The sequence below is a fragment of the Strongyloides ratti genome (assembly GCF_001040885.1).
Source record: "Strongyloides ratti genome assembly S_ratti_ED321, chromosome : 2".
In the NCBI taxonomy this organism is placed as follows: Eukaryota; Metazoa; Nematoda; class Chromadorea; order Rhabditida; family Strongyloididae; genus Strongyloides; species Strongyloides ratti.
Window position 1 is genome coordinate 7,241,400 of NC_037308.1, and position 22,258 is coordinate 7,263,657.

A 22,258-nucleotide genomic window follows, 5' to 3' on the forward strand; every position below is an offset into this window, starting at 1 on the left:
AGTGTTTAATTTGACATAACATCTGTTTCAGACAGGATAATAACAAATTTTAAGATATTTTTTTAAATTAAAATTTTGTTAAAATAATTGATTAACATAGTTTTAATGACACTTTTTATTGAAAATACTTCTTATCACATAAATTGTTTTTATCTTAATTAAAAAAAAAGCATTAAAAATTGATGCTACTTATAAAACTCATTTAAATAAAGATTCAAATATAAATGTGATAAAAATTGTGTTAAGAATTAAATATATATTTTGATAAACACAATCTATTTGGATATTAAAAACTTTGGAAATAAATGACATTATTTGTAAATAATTAGTTAAAAATATGCCAATATTCAATTTGTATCAAAGATTATAACAAAAATATTTTTATATACAAGATATTTTTTTTCATATATCTCAAGTATATTTTTTTTACATTAAATTAAAGTTTATAAAACATGTTTTCATCATTAATCATAAATTTCTTCTGTTTTTTACTTTGATATTCTTTTTGATGTGGAAAATTTAATAGTAAATAAGTTTGAATAGATATATATACTGTAAAAGCAAAAAAAAAATTTTTGATTTCTTTTTAAGAATATAAATTTTATTTAACTATGTAAACAAAAGTTAATATCAAAAAAATAAAATGTTCTTATAACGAATGTTTGCGCGGACATAATCCCAAACGAACTATTTTTCAAAGTTAAATTTTATATAGCTACATTTTTCAGTTTTCTAATTGATTTATTTTTTTATATTTGTTACTGACTTTAATAATTTTTTTTTAGTCAATTTAATATGGTTAGTACGAGAAGTAGAAAACGCAATCATACTGATGCTTCACCATTAGTTAGTGTTGACTTTAGTCAAAATCCTGAAAAAATGGCAAGGAAAAAAAAAGCTGATTCAACTGAAACACCAATTCGTAGAAAAACTCCTTTAAAAAAGTTAAAAAAATCACCTGGTGTAACAGGAGTTCAGAGTAATAAGTCAACCCCAAGTAAATTTGTTAAAAATAACAATTTTTCTACACCAATGGACACACCAAAAGTATCATTAAAAAATAATGGAAATACTACACCTAATTTTACACCTAAGCAAAATTTAAATGGTTCAAAGATAGTTGCATCAAAAGAGTCTTCTGAAAATAGAGAAAAAATTTCGTTAAATAAAACATCTAAAAAGAACGGAACTCCTACATCAGTAAAAAAATTACAACCAGATCAGACAACGACACCCTCCAAAAATTTAAATAAGGTTGCATTGAAGGTAACTCCTAGTTTAGATAAAAATATTACTCCTAAAATTACAAAAAAGAAATTAACACCTAAAGAATCTTTAACAAAAATGAAAAAATTAACACCAAAAATGAAATTAAATCATAGTGAAAAGAAATCAACAGATACAATCTCTGATGGAAATCAAAATTCAGTTTCTACAAAAACACCTGAAAAAGTTGAAAAGTCTAGTTTAAAAGAAGTTAAAGCAGCTGTCACAGGAAATACACCATCTAGTGTTCAAAAAAATGAAGCTAAAAAGAAGTTAACTCCAAAAATGAAATTAAAACATGATGGAAAGAAGCCATCAGATACAGTTTCTAATGTTAATCAAAGTTCAATCGTTACAAAGACACCTGAGAAAGTTGATAAGCCTAGTATTAAAGAAGTAAAATCAGTTGTTACAGAAAAAACACCCTCTATTGTTCAAAAAAATGAAATTAGAAAGAAGTTAACTCCTAAAAAGAAATTAAAACATGGTGAAAAGAAACCATTAAATGCCAATCAAAGTCCAGCTACCACAAAGCCATCTGAGAAATTTGACAAGCCTAATGTAAAGGATATGAAAGAAGATGTTAAAGGAAATACACCATCTAGTGTTCAGAAAAATGGGCTTAACAAGAAGTTAGTATTAAAAAAATCAAAAAAGGTTGCTTCAGAAAGTACTGTCGAAGATAAGAATAATTCTAATTCCAAAGTTATTTCTACAGAAAAAACTTCTGAAACAAAAGTTGTATCACAAAAATTGAGAAAATTAAGGAAAAGAAAAGCTAGATTAGAACGAAAAATAGGTGCAAAAAAAGTACGCACAGAACAAAGTAATATTTTGGATGGAGAAGATTCAGAGGATGACGACAAACTTCCAATCGAATTGGCAAATGAAGAACTTGAAGCTGAGCAAGATGATGAAATGGAATTAACAAGAAAAGAAGCATTGTCTAATTTAGAAGGTTTTGTCTTACCATCAAATGAGGAAATTGATAAAGAATGTTTCCCAGGACAGTTACCAAATCTTATTCGTGAAAGATTAGTTGGTATTTGTAAAGTATTGGGTGGTAAATTTAATGAAACTTGTACTGACGGAAGACCAAGACATGATTATACTGAGGCATTTGAAAAATATGTTTCTTGTTTATATGGATATAATTCATGCTTGACTTCAAGATTTTTCTCATTATATCCAAATCCTGATGAATGTATCAAATTTATGGAAGCTAATGATAATCACCGTCCATGTTCTATTCGTACAAATACTCTTAAAACTAAGAAAAGTTCTCTAAAACAACAATTAAGTAATCGTGGTGTTAATTGTATTGGTGCTGAGGATTGGAACAAAACTGCTATGGTTATTTCAGATTCAAATGTACCTATTGGTGCTACCTTAGAATACTTATCTGGACAGTATTTTATTCAAGGTATTGCTTCTATGCTTCCAGTTAGTGCTTTAGCTCCACAACCACACGAAAAAGTTTTAGATATGTGTTCTGCTCCTGGTGGTAAAACAACACATATGGCAAGTTTAATGAAAAATACTGGAGTTTTAATTGCTAATGATGTTTCAAAAGATCGTCTACCTTCTGTTATTGGTAATGTTCATCGTTGTGGAGTTACAAATGTTGCTGTAACAAATTTAAATGCCTGTCTATTTCCTAGAATGTTTAGACAATATTTTGATCGTGTACTTCTTGATGCCCCTTGTTCTGGTACTGGTGTTATTTGGAAAGATGAACGTGTTAAACATTTAAGAACCACAGAAAATATTAATCATTTACGTTCTATTCAAAGAAATTTACTACTCTCTGCTATTGATAGTTGTAATGCTAGTTCTAAAACTGGTGGATACATTGTTTATTCCACTTGTTCAGTTTTAATTGAAGAAAATGAGTCTGTTGTTGATTTTGCGCTTAAAAAACGAAATGTTAAACTTGTGCCAACTGGTATTGAAGCTGGAGATGAAGGTTTTGTTAAACATAGACAGCATCGTTTTGATCCTTCCTTAATTTTAACGAAACGTTTTACACCACATAAAAATAATGTTGATGGTTTTTTTATTGCCAAATTTAAAAAAGTTTCAAATGACAAAGATGGAATTGACCAAGGGATTGTCGAGTATTCTGATGAAAAGAAACCTGAACAAGAATAATTTTTATTTTATGATTTATTTTATTGTTATTGTTTTATAATATATGTTGTTACTTAATAATTTCTTTATTTTTATAGTGAATTTGTTTCGTTTAATTTTTTGTTTATAAAATCTTTTCAAAATTAAAAATCTTTTTTTTTCAAGTATTTTTTTAGTACGAAAAAAGTAGGTCCTAAATGTATTTTTTTTCAGAAATTATTATTATTTTTTTAATATAGTATTAGTAAAAAAATAATTATATTTTTAAAAGGTATTTACATAATTACTTTTTTTATTTAATGATGTACGTGTAAATTGAAAAGAATAAAATTATTAATTAATCATTTTATATCAAAAAACATTTTTTTTATTATATAAGTAAAGTTTTGCCAACTACCCAAAAAAACAGTTAAAGATAGATGAAATTAATTAATTTAAAAAATACATTAAATTTTTATTGAATAGTTAAATTATTTGTATAACTATATTTTATTTAAAAGAAATTGTAGTAATTTTTTTTGGTATTTTTCTCTTTTAATACACTTTATTCACAGTTTTTTTTTTAATTTCTAGTAAAATTATTTAGAAAATATTATAATGCTAATAAGGAAAACTTTATTAACATATATTAACAAGTCCTCAAACACTATTTAAGGATATAAAAACAGAAAAAAAAACTTTGTTTAAACTTTAGTGACCTATTTGATAATGTTATTTTCTAATTCTATTACTAAATGCAAAAGTACAAAATATCTTTGTCACAATAAGAATTAAATATTACAAATAAAAGTTACAACTAAAAATTATTGCAAATGTGCTGAAATGAAACTTTAATAACTAATTTATTTCAGTGCAAAAAACTACTTTCTAAAATACAAGACATGAAAACTTGGTAACACAAAAGTTATATAAATCTACATTTTATTTTAAATATAAACACCTCCAAAAGTCCTATAACAATTTTATTATTTCTATTCAGGATATCTTCCATGCTGTTCGTACTGTGTTTTTTCTCTTAATTTTTGCCATTTTGCAAGCTCAACCCATTTGGCAGAAACAGGTTGATAAGACCAAGCTTTATAGTCAAATCTTTCACCTACCAAATGTTTAACACGATCTTGTTGGCGTCTCCACAATGCTAGTGTTTGTTGACGTACGAAGTATGCCAAATTTCTTTCATGATATTCAATATCTGAACAACCAAAATGCTTTGCCCACCATTGCCTCATAGGTGTTCTTTCATATTGCCAATAATGAGGTACCTCTCCTTCAGGTATATCTTTAAGTTCACAACTTCCGTATTTAAAATGGTTATATGTAACAATAAGCAGAAATGGGAAAAGACCTATACCAAAGAAATAGAAATGTGCCATATCTTTCATACGATTGGAAATAAGTTGTCCAGGTCTTCTAACAAATACACGAGCATGAGATAAACGAATGGATAACTCTAGAAAAAAAAAGTTATAAGAACAAAATAGTAATAAACTACAAACTAACGGTAAATTTCATTTGGTTTTAGACCAACTAAATGTTTCTTAACCAAAGGCAAAGCGCCTGACGAAACCTTGCTTAAAACTGTCATTCCAGGTTTCCTAAAATATGAAAGACATTTACAATATAATTTACAGAGACTTTTTCTAAACGATATTATTAAAAACTTCAAAGTACATAGTTCTCCAATGTCTACATATACATATTAAACGAGAGACAAGAATATACCTGTCAAATTTAGGCTATCACCATTAATCGTTATACTTGAGTGATTTTTTAATTTTGTTATCAAAGTTAATATATTTTAGGATGAATTATAATGATGTTCAAAAACAACTTCAACATATGATTGCATTTATCGAGCAAGAAGCCAATGAAAAGGCTGAGGAAATTGATGCTAAAGCTGATGAAGAATATTCAATTGAAAAGGTAATTATTGTTGGCATATGAGTTTACAATTTTAACCAGGGTCGTTTAGTTCAACAACAACGTACAAAAATTAATGAATATTATGACAAAAAGTTGAAACAAGTTGCACTCCAAAAAAAAATTCAAGGTTCACAAATGTTTAATGAAGGAAGACTCCAAGTTTTAAGAGCTCGAGAGGAATATCTTAACGGTGTTATTGATGAAGCTAGAAATCAATTGACCAATATCACAGCATCTGACAAGTATGAAGATATCCTTGAAGGATTAATCAAACAAGCTTTATTTCAGTTACTCGAAAATGAAGTAACTCTGAAATGCCGTGAAAATGACCTTTCATTGGTAAATAAAATACTACCAAAATGTGTCGAAGATTTAAACAGACAATGGGATGAAAAATGCACAGTTAACATAGATACTAAAAATTTTTTACCATCCACCAGTGCTGGTGGAGTTGAAGCATCCGCAAAAAACGGTAAAATCATAGTGGTGTCTACTCTCGAATCAAGACTAAATCTTATTGCGAATCAAGTATGTTTAAATTGATTTTGTATTTCTCTAAAATTTTTCTACAGATAACGCCACAATTACGAACAGCATTATTTGGACCAAATCTAAGTAGAACACACTTTGACTAATCACAATAAAACAGTTTTAAGTGAACTAGCATAATTCATAACTATTATTTTATAATTCTCAATAATACTATGTATGTGTGCACACACTGTACACTATAAACTATAGATAAGTTTAAAACACAAACTTCTTATTTATTGTAAAAGTATATTATAATAAAACTGTTTGAGATATTTGTTTTGTTTTCTATATATCTGCAACTTCTGGAAATTTCCAGCTAAAAGACACCCCGTATTATTACAAATAATATATACATTTTCCCAATTTTGCCTCAAGTTCTTCAAATTTTTTAGAACATTCTAGAAACATCATTTATTCACTTCCATAGAAGTGATACTACGTAATTTGAATACTTTAGATTTTATTTTATCAAATTCTGATATTATTATAATCGTTGTAATTTTCTCGTAACTATCATGGGGAAAGATTATTACAAAATTTTGGGCATTGATAAAAATGCCTCAGAAGCAGATATTAAGAAAGCTTATAGAAAAATGGCTATGAAATACCACCCCGATAAAAATAATGATCCAAGTGCTGAAGCAAAATTTAAGGAGTGTGCAGAGGCATATGATGTTTTAAGCGATCCACAAAAGAAAGAAGTTTTTGATAAATATGGAGAGGAAGGTTTAAAAGGTACTGGTGGAGCTCCAGGAGGAAATGGTGGAAGCTCTGGTGGTCCAGGCTTTCATTATACATTCCAAGGTGATCCAAGAGATATTTTTGCACAATTTATGGGTGGCGATGACATCATCAATCAATTATTTGGTGGCTCTATGGGGGGTATGGGTGGTAGCTCATTCATGGGAGGTATGGGTGGCATGCCTGGTATGAGTGGGATGGGTGGAATGAATGGTTTTGCACCTGGAGGTAGTGGTGGTGGCCATCCGAAGAAGAAAAGTGTTCAGGATCCTCCAATTGAAAGAGAATTAGCTGTTTCTCTTGAAGAACTGTACAAAGGAATTGTTAAAAAAATTAAAATTACTAAGAACATTTATCAACCTAATGGTAGTGCAAAAGTTGAAAGTAAAGTTCTTGAAATAAATGTAAGACCAGGATGGAAGGAAGGAACTAAGATAACATTTCATAAAGAAGGCGATCAAAGACCTGGTCACATTCCAGCTGATATTATTTTTGTATTAAAACAGAAACCTCATACACTTTATAAAAGAGAAGGCTGTAATATCATTTATAAGGCCAAGATAACTCTACGTGAAGCTTTACTCGGAACAGAAATTTCCGTCCCGTTAATTGACGGTTCTAGGGAAAAACTAAGGTTGGAACCTGTTATTACTCCGCAAACAACTAGAATGTAAGTTATTATTTTTAGTTTAATTAGTTAATTTTGTTTAATAAATTGTATTTTAGTCTTTCTGGTAAAGGTATGCCAGACCCAAAAATACAAAGAAAGGGAGATTTGGTAGTTAAATTCGACATTCAATTCCCTAAACATTTGTCCGCAGATGCTCGTGAATTTGTTTCTAGACATTTTTAAATTTTCCTTTCTGTCAAATAAAGTGTAAACGGTTAAAATTAAGCACTTTTTCAATTTCATGTTACTTCTATGTGATTTAACGATATTAAAAACAGTACACACGTTTTGGATTTGTTAAGTTAATTTGTAGCAGTGCGGCTTTCCTATATTTTATGTATATACATAAAAATATATACATAGGCGAGAAATGAAATGTAAAAAATTGTTTTCAATTTTGTAATTTCTAATAAATTTTTTTTACGATTAAAAATATGCACTAATAATGAAAAGTACAATTATTTTCCTAACGAATTATGTTTCCTTGTAGGTATTGCAGCAAAAAATGCAACATTAGCATTTGCTGTAAGATGGTTATTTGAAGTGATTATGTAGTAGAATTTGGCTTAGGGGCAAAAGAAAATTGGATGAAATACTTGTGAAACTAATTTTTTATAAGAGTTAATTTTAAATGAGAACAAAATTTTTGAAAGACCATAGTTTTTTTTTAAATTAAATATCTGTCAATGGAATCAAAAAATTCTTCTAGGAAACTATTTTTTTTTATTGTGGGTACTTTGTGATTTCTTTTGTTCTCGAAATTATTTATAAAAAAAATCGTTAATTCAGATGTAGATCATTGGAAGGAAATTAGTCAGAGTTTGTACTAACACGTAAATATTAAAATATTTTATTAACTTTAAAATAAAAAAATGTGGTCTACCTAAATAGGAAGAAACGAAATAACTATATAATAGTGTAAAAATTATAAAGAATGTTGTTATACTTGTGAACTATATATTTATTGCACTTTAGTCTTTAAAAAAGTAAGTATATCTTTAAAAGTTTTGAAAATTAAAGAACTATCAATGTTTATTTAAAAAATTTTCTTTACAAAAAGTGTTTATTTTAATTTTAATAAAATTTGTATATTTAATCAGTTGTTTTTTTTCTATATGATGATACTGAGTTGTGATATGTAGTTTTTGATTTTTTTTAAACGAAACAAGTATCTTTTAAAACAGACATGTGGTTCTTGAAATTTAAACTAAAGAACATTCTTTGTACTTTAAGATTTTAATTTCTAACTAAAAAAATGCACTCTAAAATTAACTTTAAGAAAAAAAAGTATTTTAAAGAATATTGTTGGTTGATAATTAAAAAATATTGCATAAAAAAAGTTGTCATCTTATATATGAAACAATGGTGTATACAAATTCGACTTTAAAAAATATGTTTGAATTTTCAAATGATCAAGTGGTGGTGAATTTTGTTTCTTAGTGGTTTTTTGAAAAAACATAAAAAAATATTTATGTTTTTTTTTTTAAATTACAATGTTGATTTAAATTTTTATACTAAAATAATAAAGAAATAAAGAAAAATAAGTAATTAAAAAAATTTTTTTAATAAAAATTAAAAAAAAAAACTTTTTTTGGAATTTGAATATGCTACTATAGTCATTCGATAGCCCTTAAAATGGGATGAATTTTGCATATAATCAACAATATTTAAAAATTAAAACTTCAGGAGTTATAAGGATTCAAAGTTGAAGGGCGAAATTGTGGAATATTTTTATGTAAATTTCGACTTCTATGATACAATAAAATATTTTACAAAAAAAACATTTGTTTCTAGATCAATTTTTTACGAGAAATTCATTAAGCCTATTCACATCTTTATAGGACTTCTAAAAATGAAGATATGATAAGAAATATGTTTTAAAAAAAGTTTTCAGAATCTAACGATAACTCAGATTAATGAAGTCACAGGTCCATGAAATTTGATGCGCTGGGCTTCTTTCATAATTTAAGATATACCTTACGTTGAAAAAATTTTAAAATTTACAACCGTTCTTGAAATACTGTGCCTGGTACTTTTTCGCGCGTAATCTATTGTCATCATTTTTTTATATCTCAAAAGTGGTTTAAGGTATAAAAATATTTTGAAGGTAGGCCCCATTTGAAAATTCATTTGAAGTCAATTGCAGAAATCTGATTTCATTTATCATGATTTTGAGGCAAGATATGACCAAAGGCGGAAATTCTTCTAAAATATTCATTGTTCCTGACTTTTCAGTATCTCAGAAACTACTTGTCCTATGAAGATGGGACTAGTTTCATTCGATTTCTATTCAAAAGTAGGTCTAGAATGTTAATTTTACAGCTATAACATTTTTATTTTCAAAGATTCAGAAATTGGCTAGAAATATTCTAAATTTCCGACTTTACCTCTAAAAATGTGAACAAAGAAAAACAACTTTTTTTGGAACTTGAATATGCTACTATAGTCATTCGATAGCCCTTGAAATGGGATGAATTTTAAATATAATCAACAATATTCAAAAATTTAAACTTTAGGAGTTATAAGGATTCAAAGTTGAGGGGCGAAATTGTGGAATATTTTTATGTAAATTTCGACTTCTATGATACAATGAGATATTTTACAAATAAATAGTTGTTTCTAGATCACTTTTTTAAGAGAAATTCATTAAGCTTATTCACATCTTTATAGGACTTCTAAAAATAAAGATATGATAAGAAATATGTTTTGAAAAAAGTTTTTAGAATCTAGCGATAACTCAGGTTAATGAAGTCACAGGTCCATGAAACCAGATGCGCTGAGCTTCTTTCAAAATTTAAAATATACTCTACGTTGAAAACTTTTTTAAATTTTTAACCGTTCTTGAAATATTATGTTTGGTACTTTTTCGCGCGTAATACATTGTCACCATTTTTTTATATCTCGAAAGTGGTTAAAGGTATAAAAATATTTTGAAGGTAGACCCTATTTAAAAACTCATTTGAAGTAAATTGCAGAAATCTGATTTCATTTATCATAATTTTGAAGCAAGATATGACCAAGGGCAGAAATTTTTCTAAAATATTCTACATTTCTGACTTTACCTCTAAAACTGTGACCAAAAATAAAAACAATTTTTTAAAAAAATTTTATTAAAAAATCTACTACCAATTTTCTTAATTTTATTTTTATTTTTTTTTTATATGATAATTTTGGTTATTTATGCAAAAAAAATATTTCTAAAACCTTTTTTTACTGTTTATCAACTATCAAATATTCAAATCACTATATATTTATTTAAATTTTAAAAAATTTTAAAATAATTTTTTATTTTATTTTTTATTAATTTAGTATGTCAGTGACTCTAAAAGAGATCCGAATACAAATAAAGTAAACAAGTTAAATATTTTTTATATAAAAAATAGCAAAAAATTAAATTTTATTATAAGAGATTTAAATTATTTTTTTGAAAATAAGTATATGAATGTTTTTACTTAAGATTCATGTTGAGATATAATTCATTAATTACCTCTTAAAATGTTTTCTAAAAATAATTTTTTTAATCCTTTGAATTTAAAAACAAAAAAAAAGTTATTTAATAAGTCACGGAGTCACTTTAAATTGATGTAACTTCATAAGATAAGTAAAAAATTTTTGTGTAAACTCTAGCCGAAACTTCTATCGTACATTTTATATGTACTTTTTAAGAATGAAATTATTATCTAAGATTTTTTTTTTTGTAAAATAATAAATTATTACGCTATAAAATAATGTAATTTAAATTTCTAATTTTATAATTTAAATTTTAAATTTTATAATGCATATAAAATGTTACAAGTTTATTTGTCGATATTAGATATAGTGAATAATGTCTCTCTCATCTTTAACTTCTAGAAACTTAGAGTATCAAGATGATATTTATTCAAAAACTGTTAATATTCCAGTAGCTTGTTTTCCTGAATTTTCAAAACAAGTTAGAAGTCTAGTTCATGAGTATTACAATGGAGAATGTAAATTAGAAGGACGACTTTTATTTAAAGGAACAGGATCTGTTTCTAAAGGTAATTTATCTTTGGGTTATTTAACTTCTTCATCACAAGATTCAATTGATAGTAATTCTTCTTATGCTTTAAAAACAAGTACCATCACTGATCCTTACTCATGTTGTAATTATGAAAAAAAGAATAATAAATATAAAAATACCATTTCAACTGCTTCTGAAGGAATATCAATGACAGGAAAATTACAAAAAATTGGAAAAGTTCCTTCAAAAAAACATTTACCAGCAATTGGATACAATCACAAAAGTGCACAAAAATCATCTACAAGTGATAATACTCAAAAAACAGAAAGTAATACAACAATTGAAACATCACCAGAAGTTTTCAAAAAACTTCGTATTTATGCTCATCCTGATTTTATGAACTTATCAACAATCAATAAAACATCTATCAAAACAACAAATAAAGATAGTTACTCAAAATCTATATCCTCAACTAATACCACATCTCAACCAATTTTTGATGATATAAAAATGATTTTTTGTCGAAAGACAGATATCACTTCAATTAATTCTCGTAAAAGTTTAACTCCAGTTTCATTTGATACAAACGGATCACCAAGAAGATTTTCTTAAAATTTTACATTTATGAAAATTAAATGTTAAATAAATATTTAATTATCATAGTTAATAAATTAATTTTTATAAATATATATATACATAATATTGTATTAAAATTTTTTTAAAATAAATTTTGATTAGACATAATATTGGAGATATATTTTTAGTACAGATAAAAAACAAAGTAAATTGTTATTTAAAAAAAGAATTTTTTATAAAAAAAAGTATTTTTAAATGTAAAAATAATTAAGAAATATCTAACTTAAAATATTTTTTATATCTACAATTATATTCAAAAATTACTTTCATGATTTTAAAAATTTTTTAACATATGTTAATTTAGTTAAATGATATGAAATATATTTTTATGGTTTTTAAATTTTAATAGTTTTTATTATTTTTGTATAATGATAAATTTTTGATACTAAGAAGCAAAGTTTTATGTAAGTAAATTATAAAAGAAAAAGATTTTTTAAATATTTACCATTTTCAATTGTAGAAAAATTTCGGTTATTTTTTTGGTTGTCTTTAACTTATGATTACTTTCAGAGATTCTCAATATTATTTAGTGACTATATTGCATTTGTTTTAGAAAAATCAAGGTTTTTATTAAATGTAATTAATTATTTATTATATTTTTGTAATTTTATTTATATAAAACAAAACTTTATTTATTAAAATAGTAATTAAATGTTGATTGTAAAAAACTTTATAATACTCATAGATGTTTACAAATATTACTATTTAGTTTTTTAAACATATACTGTTTATATTTTTTTAAAATTAATACTAAAAAGTTACTACAAATTATAATTACATTATTACAACTAAATTTTTAAAAAAAGATTTTTTTTCTACTAATTTGATTAGTTAATTTTTTTTATATTATATCTTCTATTAGATAAAAAAAGAAATTTTATGAGGTTACACTTTGTTAATAAACTTGTTGAGCTAATACAATCAAGATAAATTTATTTTTATTATGACTTTTTTTTTCTATTATCTAATCACTTTGATTGAATAATGAAAAATTATTTATATAAGATTAAACTATAGCAGAAAGTATTTATATATATATTAATAGTAACATATACTGACATTTATAAAAATTAAAGAATATCTATCTTTTTAATTATCTATTTATTTTATAAATATTTTTATAGCTTAAAAAATTTTCAATGTTATTTTATTTAAAAACATTATTGAGTCAAGAAAGAAATATATTCTAAATTAAAAATTTTATTAATTTTTTTTTATTCCAGCAATGTATATTCAAATATTTTTTTTATTACTTTTGAATTTATTGTTATTTTTAAAAAGTGATGGAAAAGAATTTTCAATTGATTATAAGGAACATCAATTTAAATTAGATGGTAAACCATTTAGATATATAGCAGGAGAAATACATTATTTTAGGATTCCATCAATTTACTGGAGAGATCGTTTAAGAAAAATTCGTGATAGTGGATTAAATGCAATTCAAGTTTATATTCCATGGAATTATCATGAACCTACAAGAAGAAATTATAATTTTTCTGGAAAATATAACATGGAAGAATTTTTAAAAATTGCACAAGAAGAAGATTTATTTGTTTTATTAAGACCTGGACCATATATTTGTGCAGAATGGGAAAATGGTGGTCTTCCATGGTGGTTAACAAAAGATGAAAAAATAAAATTAAGAAGTAGTGATAGTAAATATTTAGAAGCAGTAGGAACATGGTGGAATATTTTAATGAATAAAATAAAATCACATTTATATAAAAATGGGGGAAATATTTTAATGATACAAATTGAAAATGAGTATGGAAGTTTTGATGCATGTGATAAAGAATATTTGAGATTTTTAAGAGATTTGACATGGAAAATATTAGGTAATGATGTTGTTTTATATACAACTGATGGTGCTTCTGATGGTATGCTAAAATGTGGAAGTATAGAAGGAGTTTTACCAACAGTTGATTTTGGTGTTGTACATAATAAAACAAAAATTATAGAATATTATGAACTTCAAAAGAAGTATTCTAATGGTGGGCCTCTTGTAAATTCAGAATTTTATGCAGGATGGTTTTCTGGATGGGGTAACCGAAAATGGAATTTTCCAAAAACAGAATCTATTATAAACACAATGAATTTTATGTGGAATTTAAATTCAAGTTTTAGTATTTATATGATGGCAGGTGGTACATCTTTTGAATATTGGAGTGGAAAAGTTTTTGATGGAACATATGTCACAACTTCATATGATTACAATGCACCAATTCATGAGAATGGAGATATTGGAAATACTTATATAGCTATTCAAAAATGGATTTTACAATTAGAAAATTGGCAATGGAAACCTCGATTTGGTGGAAAAAATATAACAAGAAAAAATTATGGTAAAGTAAGAGTTGATCCAATAAAATATTCAACAAATTTAATGATGGAAAATTGTGTACCAAAATGGGAACCATTAACATTTGAAGAATTAAATTTTCCATATGGTTTTTTAATTTATAGAGTTAATATTGATAGAGACCATTTAACAAATATATCAATTCCTGGTATTAATGATATTGGATATATAAGTATTAATGATGAATATATTGGAAAAATTAATACTACATCAAATTTTTTAAAAATTAATTATACTGGTGATTTTACAATACAAATTGTAACAGAAAATATGGGTCGACAAAATTTTGAAACAATTCATGATATAAAAGGAATCATTGGTAATAAAGCATATTTTGATAATAAAACAAGTGAACATTGGCAATCATGTTACCTTAATCTTGATATTATTGATAAACATTTTAATCGTAAAGGACATTTATCTTTTATTAAAAATAATAAAGTATCTGGTCCAACAATTTTAATTGGATCATTTGATACATTTGATATTTATGATACATATGTTATTTTGAATGGTTTTACAAAAGGTATTTTAATGATAAATGGAAATAATGTTGGAAGATATTGGAATAATATGGGTCCACAACAAAGTTTATATATTCCAAGTTCATTTTTAAAAAAAGGAAATAATCGAATAATTATATTTGAATTAGAAGGAAATAATTCATGTGATACCTATGATGGATGTTATATAAATTTTATCACAAATAGTGTTTGGAATTGGGAGAAAGTGTAAATAATATGTTAAATAGGTATTAGTAATAATATAATTCTTATATCAATATAATTTCAATATATGTATCATTAACTATTATTATTATTATTCTTATCTATGAGTAATAAAATATTTTTTCAAATAAAATTTATTTAATCTTATCATTATGTAATCACATTTTAGTGAAATAAATTTATAAAGAATATTAAGATTATAAAAAAAAATATATACATTTTATCATTTAAAAGTCAACATGTATACTATGAATATATATTAGGTAAAAGTATTTAAACCATAATATTTTAAAATTATTTAACATTTTATATATTTTAAGAAATATTATTATTTTTCTTAATGCATACTCTTCATAATCCTGTAAGTACTATTAAAATAAATATATAAAAATTATAAAAAAAAAAATTTTTATTTTTAAGATTGTACCATTTGTTGAGGCAATTCGTGAAGAATTATGTGTTGGAGTCAGAATAACTATTAAAGGTCAAATTGCTGAACATCACCATCATTCTCAAGATTTTTCAATTGAACTTCTCTCAGGACCAAATATTGTTTTTCATGCCAATTTTAGATTTGATCATGGATCACATAGAGAACATAAATTAGTTATGAATAGTTGTTTTAATGGTGTATGGGGACAGGAAGTAAGATATTCAAATCCACTTCATCATCATGATCATTTTACAATTGTACTAGAAGTACATGAATCACATTATACACTTGGTGTTAATGGATTTAATGCTGGTTCATTTAATCATAGAGTAGATTTTAGAACTGTTCAAGCTATTGGAATTAGAGGTATGGCAAATATTGAAAAAGTTCATTTTGAAGGATTTAACTTTTATGATAGTTGGGATAATGAACATAATTATGGTCATTCAGGATATCATGGATATGGTACTGAATATTATGAACCACCTAGATTTAGTGATGACCATCCACATAGACATCATTTTCATTAATTAAAAAAAACAGTTAATTTTAATAGTATATTTTTTTTTGTTGATATAAAAACAATTAACATAAATAAAAAAAAATAATTAATTTTATGAATATTTTCTAAAATCTGGAACAGAGGTCCGTCGAAATCTATTGCAAACAAATTCATCAGCTTTGTTTTTAGTTTCTGCAATAGCCGCCTGTGATGCTTTTATCACTCTCTAAAATAAAAATATATAAATAATTAATGAACTAAAAATCTTACAAGATCTTCTTTACTATTAGCAATATTTTCTCTAGATAAATGTTGATTTCTAATCATATTTTGTATAAAATAATCATCCTGAACTTCCTCTTCATAATCCATTTTTTTATTAACATTAGACATTTTTCTTTCAATTACCTCATTAAGTTTTTTTTCTAATAATTTATTAAATAAATTATAAATATATTCTGGTATACCATTTTCATCAACATTACCAGTAGATAATGGTGTTGGTACCTGTAATATTGAAACAGGAGTTTTTTCATCTTTTTTCTGAAATGATTCATCACCCTGAGATGATGAAAGAGGTTGTAGGTTGTTTGTAAATTTGACAAATGATGTCCTTGATTCTTTATTTACCTCCTCATTATTTTCTTCATTTTTTTTAATATCACTTGATTGTATGATTGCTGGTTTGACTAATTCTAGTGCTTCATTATAACTTATTTTATAGTATGCTCTAATTATTTTTGATACATCAATTTTTGTCTTATTTTGTCCTTTAACTAATGCTGGTTTTAATATTCGTGCATTAAATCTTTCATAAAAATCTCTTAAACTATTTATACCCTTTTGACCAGCAATATCTTCAATTCCAGTAATAGTAAAATCAAAATATTTACCATAAACTGTTTCAAGCATAGTTAATGATCTATTTTCTGCTTTTTCAACTTTAAGCCATAATAAAAGTGGTTTAATAGCAATTCCTTGAAAAAATACTGTAAAATAAATTACCTAAAATAAGATAACATATTTGATAATCAATTATATATTAATACTTACAGCAATAGCACAACTTAAGAATACACCTTTAGCTGGAATATTATCAGGTAAACTTGTTGCTAAACCATAAGCAATAGCTCCTCTTAAACCAGAGAAACTTAATACAAATTGATCTACTTTTGTAAATTGTTTTTTTCTAAATTTATTTAATATTGTACATTGAAGTACAACTCCAATAACTCTATATAATGAACAAAATATTATTGTTAATATTACAAATACAGTATCCCAATGATGCATATTTGATAAAGTTGAAAGTCCTAAAAATAAGAAAATGACTGCTTCTGAATTTTGAGCAAGAATTTTTGTTATATATTTTACACTACTTTCAACAGTTTGTGATATATTTTCTTTTATATATTGTTTCATAACAATTCCACAAGCAACAATAGCTAAAATTGATGATAAACCAAACATTTCAGCTGTTAAATATGAAAGATATGGAAATGTAAAAATAAATACAGGTTGGAGAACTCTTAATTTGACTGTAAATTTTGTTATCCATGCTGTAAATAATGCAAAAATAATACCTATTAATACACCACCTAATGCAATAACAGGAAAAGAAAGTCCACCAAGAATAAAATCTGTACCATTAAGATTATTAACACCAATTGAATGAAATTGTTTAAAAACTTGATATATAACAACTGTTACACCATCATTAAATAATGCTTCACAAAATAAATTTGTAAATAAAAGTTCATTTATATGAATTTCTTCAAATATTGCAATTACAGCAACAGGATCTACAGCAGAAATTAGTGCTGCAAAAAGGCAAATTTCAACAAATGTAAATTTAACACTAAAAAAATCAAATTGTCCACAGACATATAAAGAAGTCGAAATAAGAATAGTATTAAAAATTGTACCCATTATAGCAAATAATGTTACAGAACCAATATTTTCAAAAAGTTCCCTATTTGGCATACAATATCCTGCATCAAAAATAATTGGAGGAAGTAAATATAAGAAGAAAACAGTACTTTCAAGTTTAAAACTATCTGCTTCAACATTGTACAAATTAAGTAAATGACCAACAATCAATCCAACAACAATAAGTAAGGCTGACTCTGGAAATATTTCAGTTAAACGTTTAGATCTTGAAAACATAACTTTAGCTAGGCTAGTTAAAATAAGCCATAATCCAATAAGATAAGGACTATTAACATGATGCCATTCAACTTTTAGTACTTTTACATGACTTGTTGATAGATCATTACTTTCTATATTATCATGAATTTCACTATTTTCTCCAATTATAATCGAAACATTTATTAATAATATAATAAATAGAAAAAAATATCGTATATGCTTCATTTGATAAATAATAAAAAGTACCAATTATTTATTATATAATAACATTATAAACAACTATATAATAAATTTTTAAAACATTTACAATCGGATATATTATCATAATTAAATGTATTAACATTTAAATAAAATGTTATTTTCAATAGCTTAAAACGTAACATAATTTTATAGGTTTAATTTCAGAAGCTTATAATTTTATTATAATATTTTTATTTGATTAAAAATTCAATAATTCTTGTATTTTTAAAAGTACGTTTCTAAATTGAATAATAAATATACTTCATTAACATTTGTGTAACACTTTTTTTTTTTTAATAATTTTTTTTTAAATTCATAAAAATATATAGTTAATTACTTGCTTTGATTGTAATAGTATAAATATTACAAGTTAATTCAACCATTTTATTTTACATTTTTTTATATATAAAAAAATAAATGATAAGTAGGAAATTAGTAATTATCGTTATAATATATTTTTTTTATTAATAATTAAAATGTCCTTATATTTTTTTAATATTTTATATTTTATATAAAAAAAATATTTTAATAAAAATTAGTTAACTTTTTATAATGTTGTTGTGTAATATAGAAATCATAAAAACAGAGATCATTATATATGATATATATTTATTTTAATGTTTTAAGAATAAAAGAATATGAAAGAAATTCATACTTTATTGATATTAAAGGGCAGCTGATAATGTTAGAGTACAATGATATTTCATTAACCTATCTATAAACATTTAAATAGACATGAAAGACAAATTTTTATAAAGATAACTAAATTCTCTTTCAATTATCTTATCATTTATAATTAATCACGTTGAATCAAGATGACACAAAAAAATCTACTGCTTTATAATTACCCAACATTTACACGAGCATTAAAATATTCTCCGTCATTTAAAATTATTGGTTCTAACATATTATTTTTTTTTTTATTAAATAATGCTACACGTGATTTCTTTAATAACTATTCTTTTAATAATTTTGGTTATTAATATTCAAGAAATATCTTGTACAACAGTAAATCCAATAATTGAAATTGTAGCAAAATTATATCAGAATCATAATGTTTTTCAAGAATTTTCATTTATTAACATAGCATTCCTAACAATAATATTAGCTCTATTACCAAGAATAATACAATTATTTTTATTCTTTTTGGATATCATGATGGTTTTTTCAGCTGCTATAGGAACACTTGTCATGATTATATTTGGTATAGGAACTTGTCAATGTATTGCAATTAAGAAAAAATTCTTATCATTAATAAAATAAACAAAAAAATTTATGTGTAAATATCTAAAAAATATAATATAAAAACAGATTTAATTTTGAATAAAGTTATAATCATAAAAGGTTAAATTGTTAAGTTATCAATTGTTATTATTATAATTTTTTTTGATAAGCCGATGGTACCTTAATGTTTCCTTCCCTTTTTCCCAGTTTAAAACAATAAATGTTTAGATGATTACAAAATTGGTTACATACGGTTATGCAAAAAATTAATAAACTTGTGTAAGCATAAATAGTTGCAAAAAGAAGTACTTTATATTCACTAAAATAATTATCATAGTATTGATTAAGAATTATTGAAATAGGTGCAAGATATATCCAATCCCATATACCTAATTCACTTTTACTCATGTGAGCAATTACTAATCTATTAGTAGCTTTAGCTCCAACTGCACCAAAACACAAAACAAATAACGTTATATTATCTTCAAAGACACCTGTTGTTGATTTAAAATAAACCATCCAAAATGGAACACATGCTGCGAGTAAAGGACAAACTGGAAATAATACTGAAGTCCCAGCAACAGTACTACCATTTTTTCCAACACCCTCCGTAAAAACTCCTTTCATATATCCCAAAAATTGAATTATTGCCAAAAATGATGAACTACAAATGCAATAAAATTTTAAAGGAAGGCCAAATATATGATATGTCCAAATTTGTGGTCCAAAGAAAGCCGTTAACAAAAGAATACTAATTACAGTCCATTGTGCCTCTGTAACATCAAATTTTCCAAATTTCATAACTCCAGTACAATATGTCTGCCATTGGGCACAATAAAACAAAACAACTGATATAAGATTTGTTATAAAAACTAAAGAAAAATATTCTCCAAGTTGAAGTGCATAACAAATGTTAAGAGTTACAAAAACTTGCGTCATTGAGTCACAACCATGATCAAAAAGTTCTCCAAGTGGTGAAGAAGATTGCGTTCTACGTGCCTGTTTTCCATCTAATGCATCTAATGTTTGATAAAGAAATAAACCAATAGCAGCTATTAAATATGTATATCTTGGAGCCTCAAAAAAATTGACATATGTTATTGATTAAAAAGGTAAATAAACTTACAATTTCTGTAGCTGTGTAGCAAAAATTTGACAATGTTAACACTGTAACTAAATTTATTATCAAACCTATAAGTGTAATTGCATTTGGAGCTAACCACAATGGGAAAAATCCAATCAACCAATCCCAAAAACTGTAAACCACAGTAGAATGTAATGAAAGTACTGTCAACTTACTTTCTAAAGAATAAATTTACAAGGATCGAATTGTCAGATGCAGCATATTTATGATTACCCAACCTCGTGATTTCTTCATGACTTAAAATACAATCTCTTTCTAAATACCCTTCAAAGAAGCATTTAATATTAGAACAAACTCCTTCTAAAAGACCATATACAGATGATCTTTCTGTGCTACTTTTTCGCCTACTACCATACTTATCCCTTGTAGCCATTTTTAGTATATGATTTAAATCTAAAAGTACAAAATTTTAATACAACATGTGACTCAAGACAAAAAAAAATTAAATTAAATAGCTAGGTATGCTATTAGAGATGTAAAATACTATACTTACATAAAAAAAAAATTTAAAAACTCATGAATTTACAAAACCATATATTGTACCTTAAGAAAAAACAAAATAACAAGTATCTTTTTCAAGCTGTAGCTTAATAGTTGTCTCTGTTTGTATACATTTACCCAATACTAAGGTTATTTTGGAAAATCCTGTGACGATGTCATATCTTTTTTTTATTATTTTAAAAACAATAAATAAACATTTTATATCATTATAATAATAATAAACTATTTATAATTAAAATTTTAGTTTGCAACTGTATACCATTACCAATAATTGTAACTACCAAGTGGAGTTAATACATATTTTATTTTAAAATAAATATTAGACACCTATAAATAGAAATTAGGAAGATAGAATGAGAAATGATATAGGCAAATGGAATAGGTGAATTTCATCAAATCACAGTTTTTTTTTTATCATTACATACAATTTTATTTGGCATTTTTAAAATATTCTTCCAATTCAAGATCCAATTGTTTTTTAGATACAGTAGGTTTTTTTTCTCTTCTTGATTTAAATTTTCTTTTATTACTTTTCCTTTTTTGAATAGTTTTATTTGAAGTTTTATTAAGATTTGAGTGTTTAAAAATAGTTTGAACAGCTTTAATTAACTCTGAATCAATGTCATTTGGATAATATATTGTTTCGAAAGATAAAAGTTTTCCATCTATACAACATCCAGCAAAGTCCCGTTTGATTTGATCAGATACATGATTTGTACAATGAAGAACTAGGCATCCAGTAAATTTTCCATTATTATCATATTCAAAAGAAAATTTTTTATAATGATAATTTCTAAAAAGATCAGCTATATCTTTGACAGTAACATCTTTACAAATATTTCTAATAACCAATTGAGTAAAATACTTTGATTGATGTGACATTTTATATCTGAAATTTTTAAAAATAATTAATAATATTTTTAGTTATCGGTAGGTAAAATTTAATAATAATACAATAATATAAAATGTAAAATGTAAAATAACTTTATATACAAGATATTTGATTAAAACATCAATCACCCAATTTGATTTATTCAAAATACATATTGAAAAATTTGTTTAGTAATATCATTACCCAATCATCATATATTTATATA

At 24.8% G+C, this 22,258-nt stretch overlaps 9 protein-coding genes across 9 annotated transcripts; 6 read left to right on the forward strand and 3 right to left on the reverse strand.

The window, feature by feature from the left end:
- Window positions 1–795: 795 nt before the first annotated feature.
- Window positions 796–3,417, forward strand: SRAE_2000230000 (Putative ribosomal RNA methyltransferase NOP2; the record flags this gene model as incomplete). The annotated part of the gene is made up of 1 exon (XM_024653354.1): window positions 796–3,417. The coding sequence occupies one exon, from the start codon at window positions 796–798 to the stop codon at window positions 3,415–3,417; it is 2,622 nt and encodes an 873-aa protein (XP_024506839.1).
- Window positions 3,418–4,367: 950 nt separating this feature from the next.
- SRAE_2000230100 (NADH dehydrogenase [ubiquinone] 1 beta subcomplex subunit 5, mitochondrial) lies at window positions 4,368–4,981 on the reverse strand (the record flags this gene model as incomplete). The annotated part of the gene is made up of 2 exons (XM_024653355.1): window positions 4,368–4,846; window positions 4,897–4,981. The coding sequence occupies 2 exons, from the start codon at window positions 4,979–4,981 to the stop codon at window positions 4,368–4,370; spliced, it is 564 nt and encodes a 187-aa protein (XP_024506840.1).
- Window positions 4,982–5,199: 218 nt separating this feature from the next.
- On the forward strand, window positions 5,200–5,954 carry SRAE_2000230200 (V-type proton ATPase subunit E 2; the record flags this gene model as incomplete). Its single annotated transcript, XM_024653356.1, has 3 exons — window positions 5,200–5,319; window positions 5,359–5,847; window positions 5,892–5,954. The coding sequence occupies 3 exons, from the start codon at window positions 5,200–5,202 to the stop codon at window positions 5,952–5,954; spliced, it is 672 nt and encodes a 223-aa protein (XP_024506841.1).
- Window positions 5,955–6,368: 414 nt separating this feature from the next.
- SRAE_2000230300 (DnaJ domain and Chaperone DnaJ, C-terminal domain and HSP40/DnaJ peptide-binding domain-containing protein) lies at window positions 6,369–7,447 on the forward strand (the record flags this gene model as incomplete). The annotated part of the gene is made up of 2 exons (XM_024653357.1): window positions 6,369–7,264; window positions 7,321–7,447. The coding sequence occupies 2 exons, from the start codon at window positions 6,369–6,371 to the stop codon at window positions 7,445–7,447; spliced, it is 1,023 nt and encodes a 340-aa protein (XP_024506842.1).
- Window positions 7,448–11,090: 3,643 nt separating this feature from the next.
- On the forward strand, window positions 11,091–11,858 carry SRAE_2000230400 (Hypothetical protein; the record flags this gene model as incomplete). The annotated part of the gene is made up of 1 exon (XM_024653358.1): window positions 11,091–11,858. The coding sequence occupies one exon, from the start codon at window positions 11,091–11,093 to the stop codon at window positions 11,856–11,858; it is 768 nt and encodes a 255-aa protein (XP_024506843.1).
- Window positions 11,859–13,107: 1,249 nt separating this feature from the next.
- On the forward strand, window positions 13,108–14,976 carry SRAE_2000230500 (Glycoside hydrolase, family 35 and Galactose-binding domain-like and Glycoside hydrolase, catalytic domain and Glycoside hydrolase, superfamily domain and Beta-galactosidase 1-like family-containing protein; the record flags this gene model as incomplete). Its single annotated transcript, XM_024653359.1, has 1 exon — window positions 13,108–14,976. The coding sequence occupies one exon, from the start codon at window positions 13,108–13,110 to the stop codon at window positions 14,974–14,976; it is 1,869 nt and encodes a 622-aa protein (XP_024506844.1).
- Window positions 14,977–15,309: 333 nt separating this feature from the next.
- SRAE_2000230600 (Galectin, carbohydrate recognition domain and Concanavalin A-like lectin/glucanases superfamily domain and Concanavalin A-like lectin/glucanase, subgroup domain-containing protein) lies at window positions 15,310–15,932 on the forward strand (the record flags this gene model as incomplete). Its single annotated transcript, XM_024653360.1, has 2 exons — window positions 15,310–15,330; window positions 15,390–15,932. 2 exons carry the CDS (start codon window positions 15,310–15,312, stop codon window positions 15,930–15,932), a joined length of 564 nt encoding a protein of 187 aa, XP_024506845.1.
- Window positions 15,933–16,016: 84 nt separating this feature from the next.
- On the reverse strand, window positions 16,017–21,033 carry SRAE_2000230700 (CDP-alcohol phosphatidyltransferase family and Na+/H+ exchanger family and Cation/H+ exchanger domain-containing protein; the record flags this gene model as incomplete). Its single annotated transcript, XM_024653361.1, has 9 exons — window positions 16,017–16,130; window positions 16,175–16,909; window positions 16,958–17,442; window positions 17,488–18,210; window positions 19,906–20,593; window positions 20,643–20,647; window positions 20,685–20,689; window positions 20,737–20,772; window positions 20,816–21,033. 9 exons carry the CDS (start codon window positions 21,031–21,033, stop codon window positions 16,017–16,019), a joined length of 3,009 nt encoding a protein of 1,002 aa, XP_024506846.1.
- Window positions 21,034–21,047: 14 nt separating this feature from the next.
- Window positions 21,048–22,244, reverse strand: SRAE_2000230800 (Nucleotide-binding, alpha-beta plait domain-containing protein; the record flags this gene model as incomplete). Its single annotated transcript, XM_024653364.1, has 6 exons — window positions 21,048–21,053; window positions 21,154–21,173; window positions 21,443–21,488; window positions 21,587–21,613; window positions 21,759–22,050; window positions 22,237–22,244. The coding sequence occupies 6 exons, from the start codon at window positions 22,242–22,244 to the stop codon at window positions 21,048–21,050; spliced, it is 399 nt and encodes a 132-aa protein (XP_024506847.1).
- Window positions 22,245–22,258: the final 14 nt, after the last annotated feature.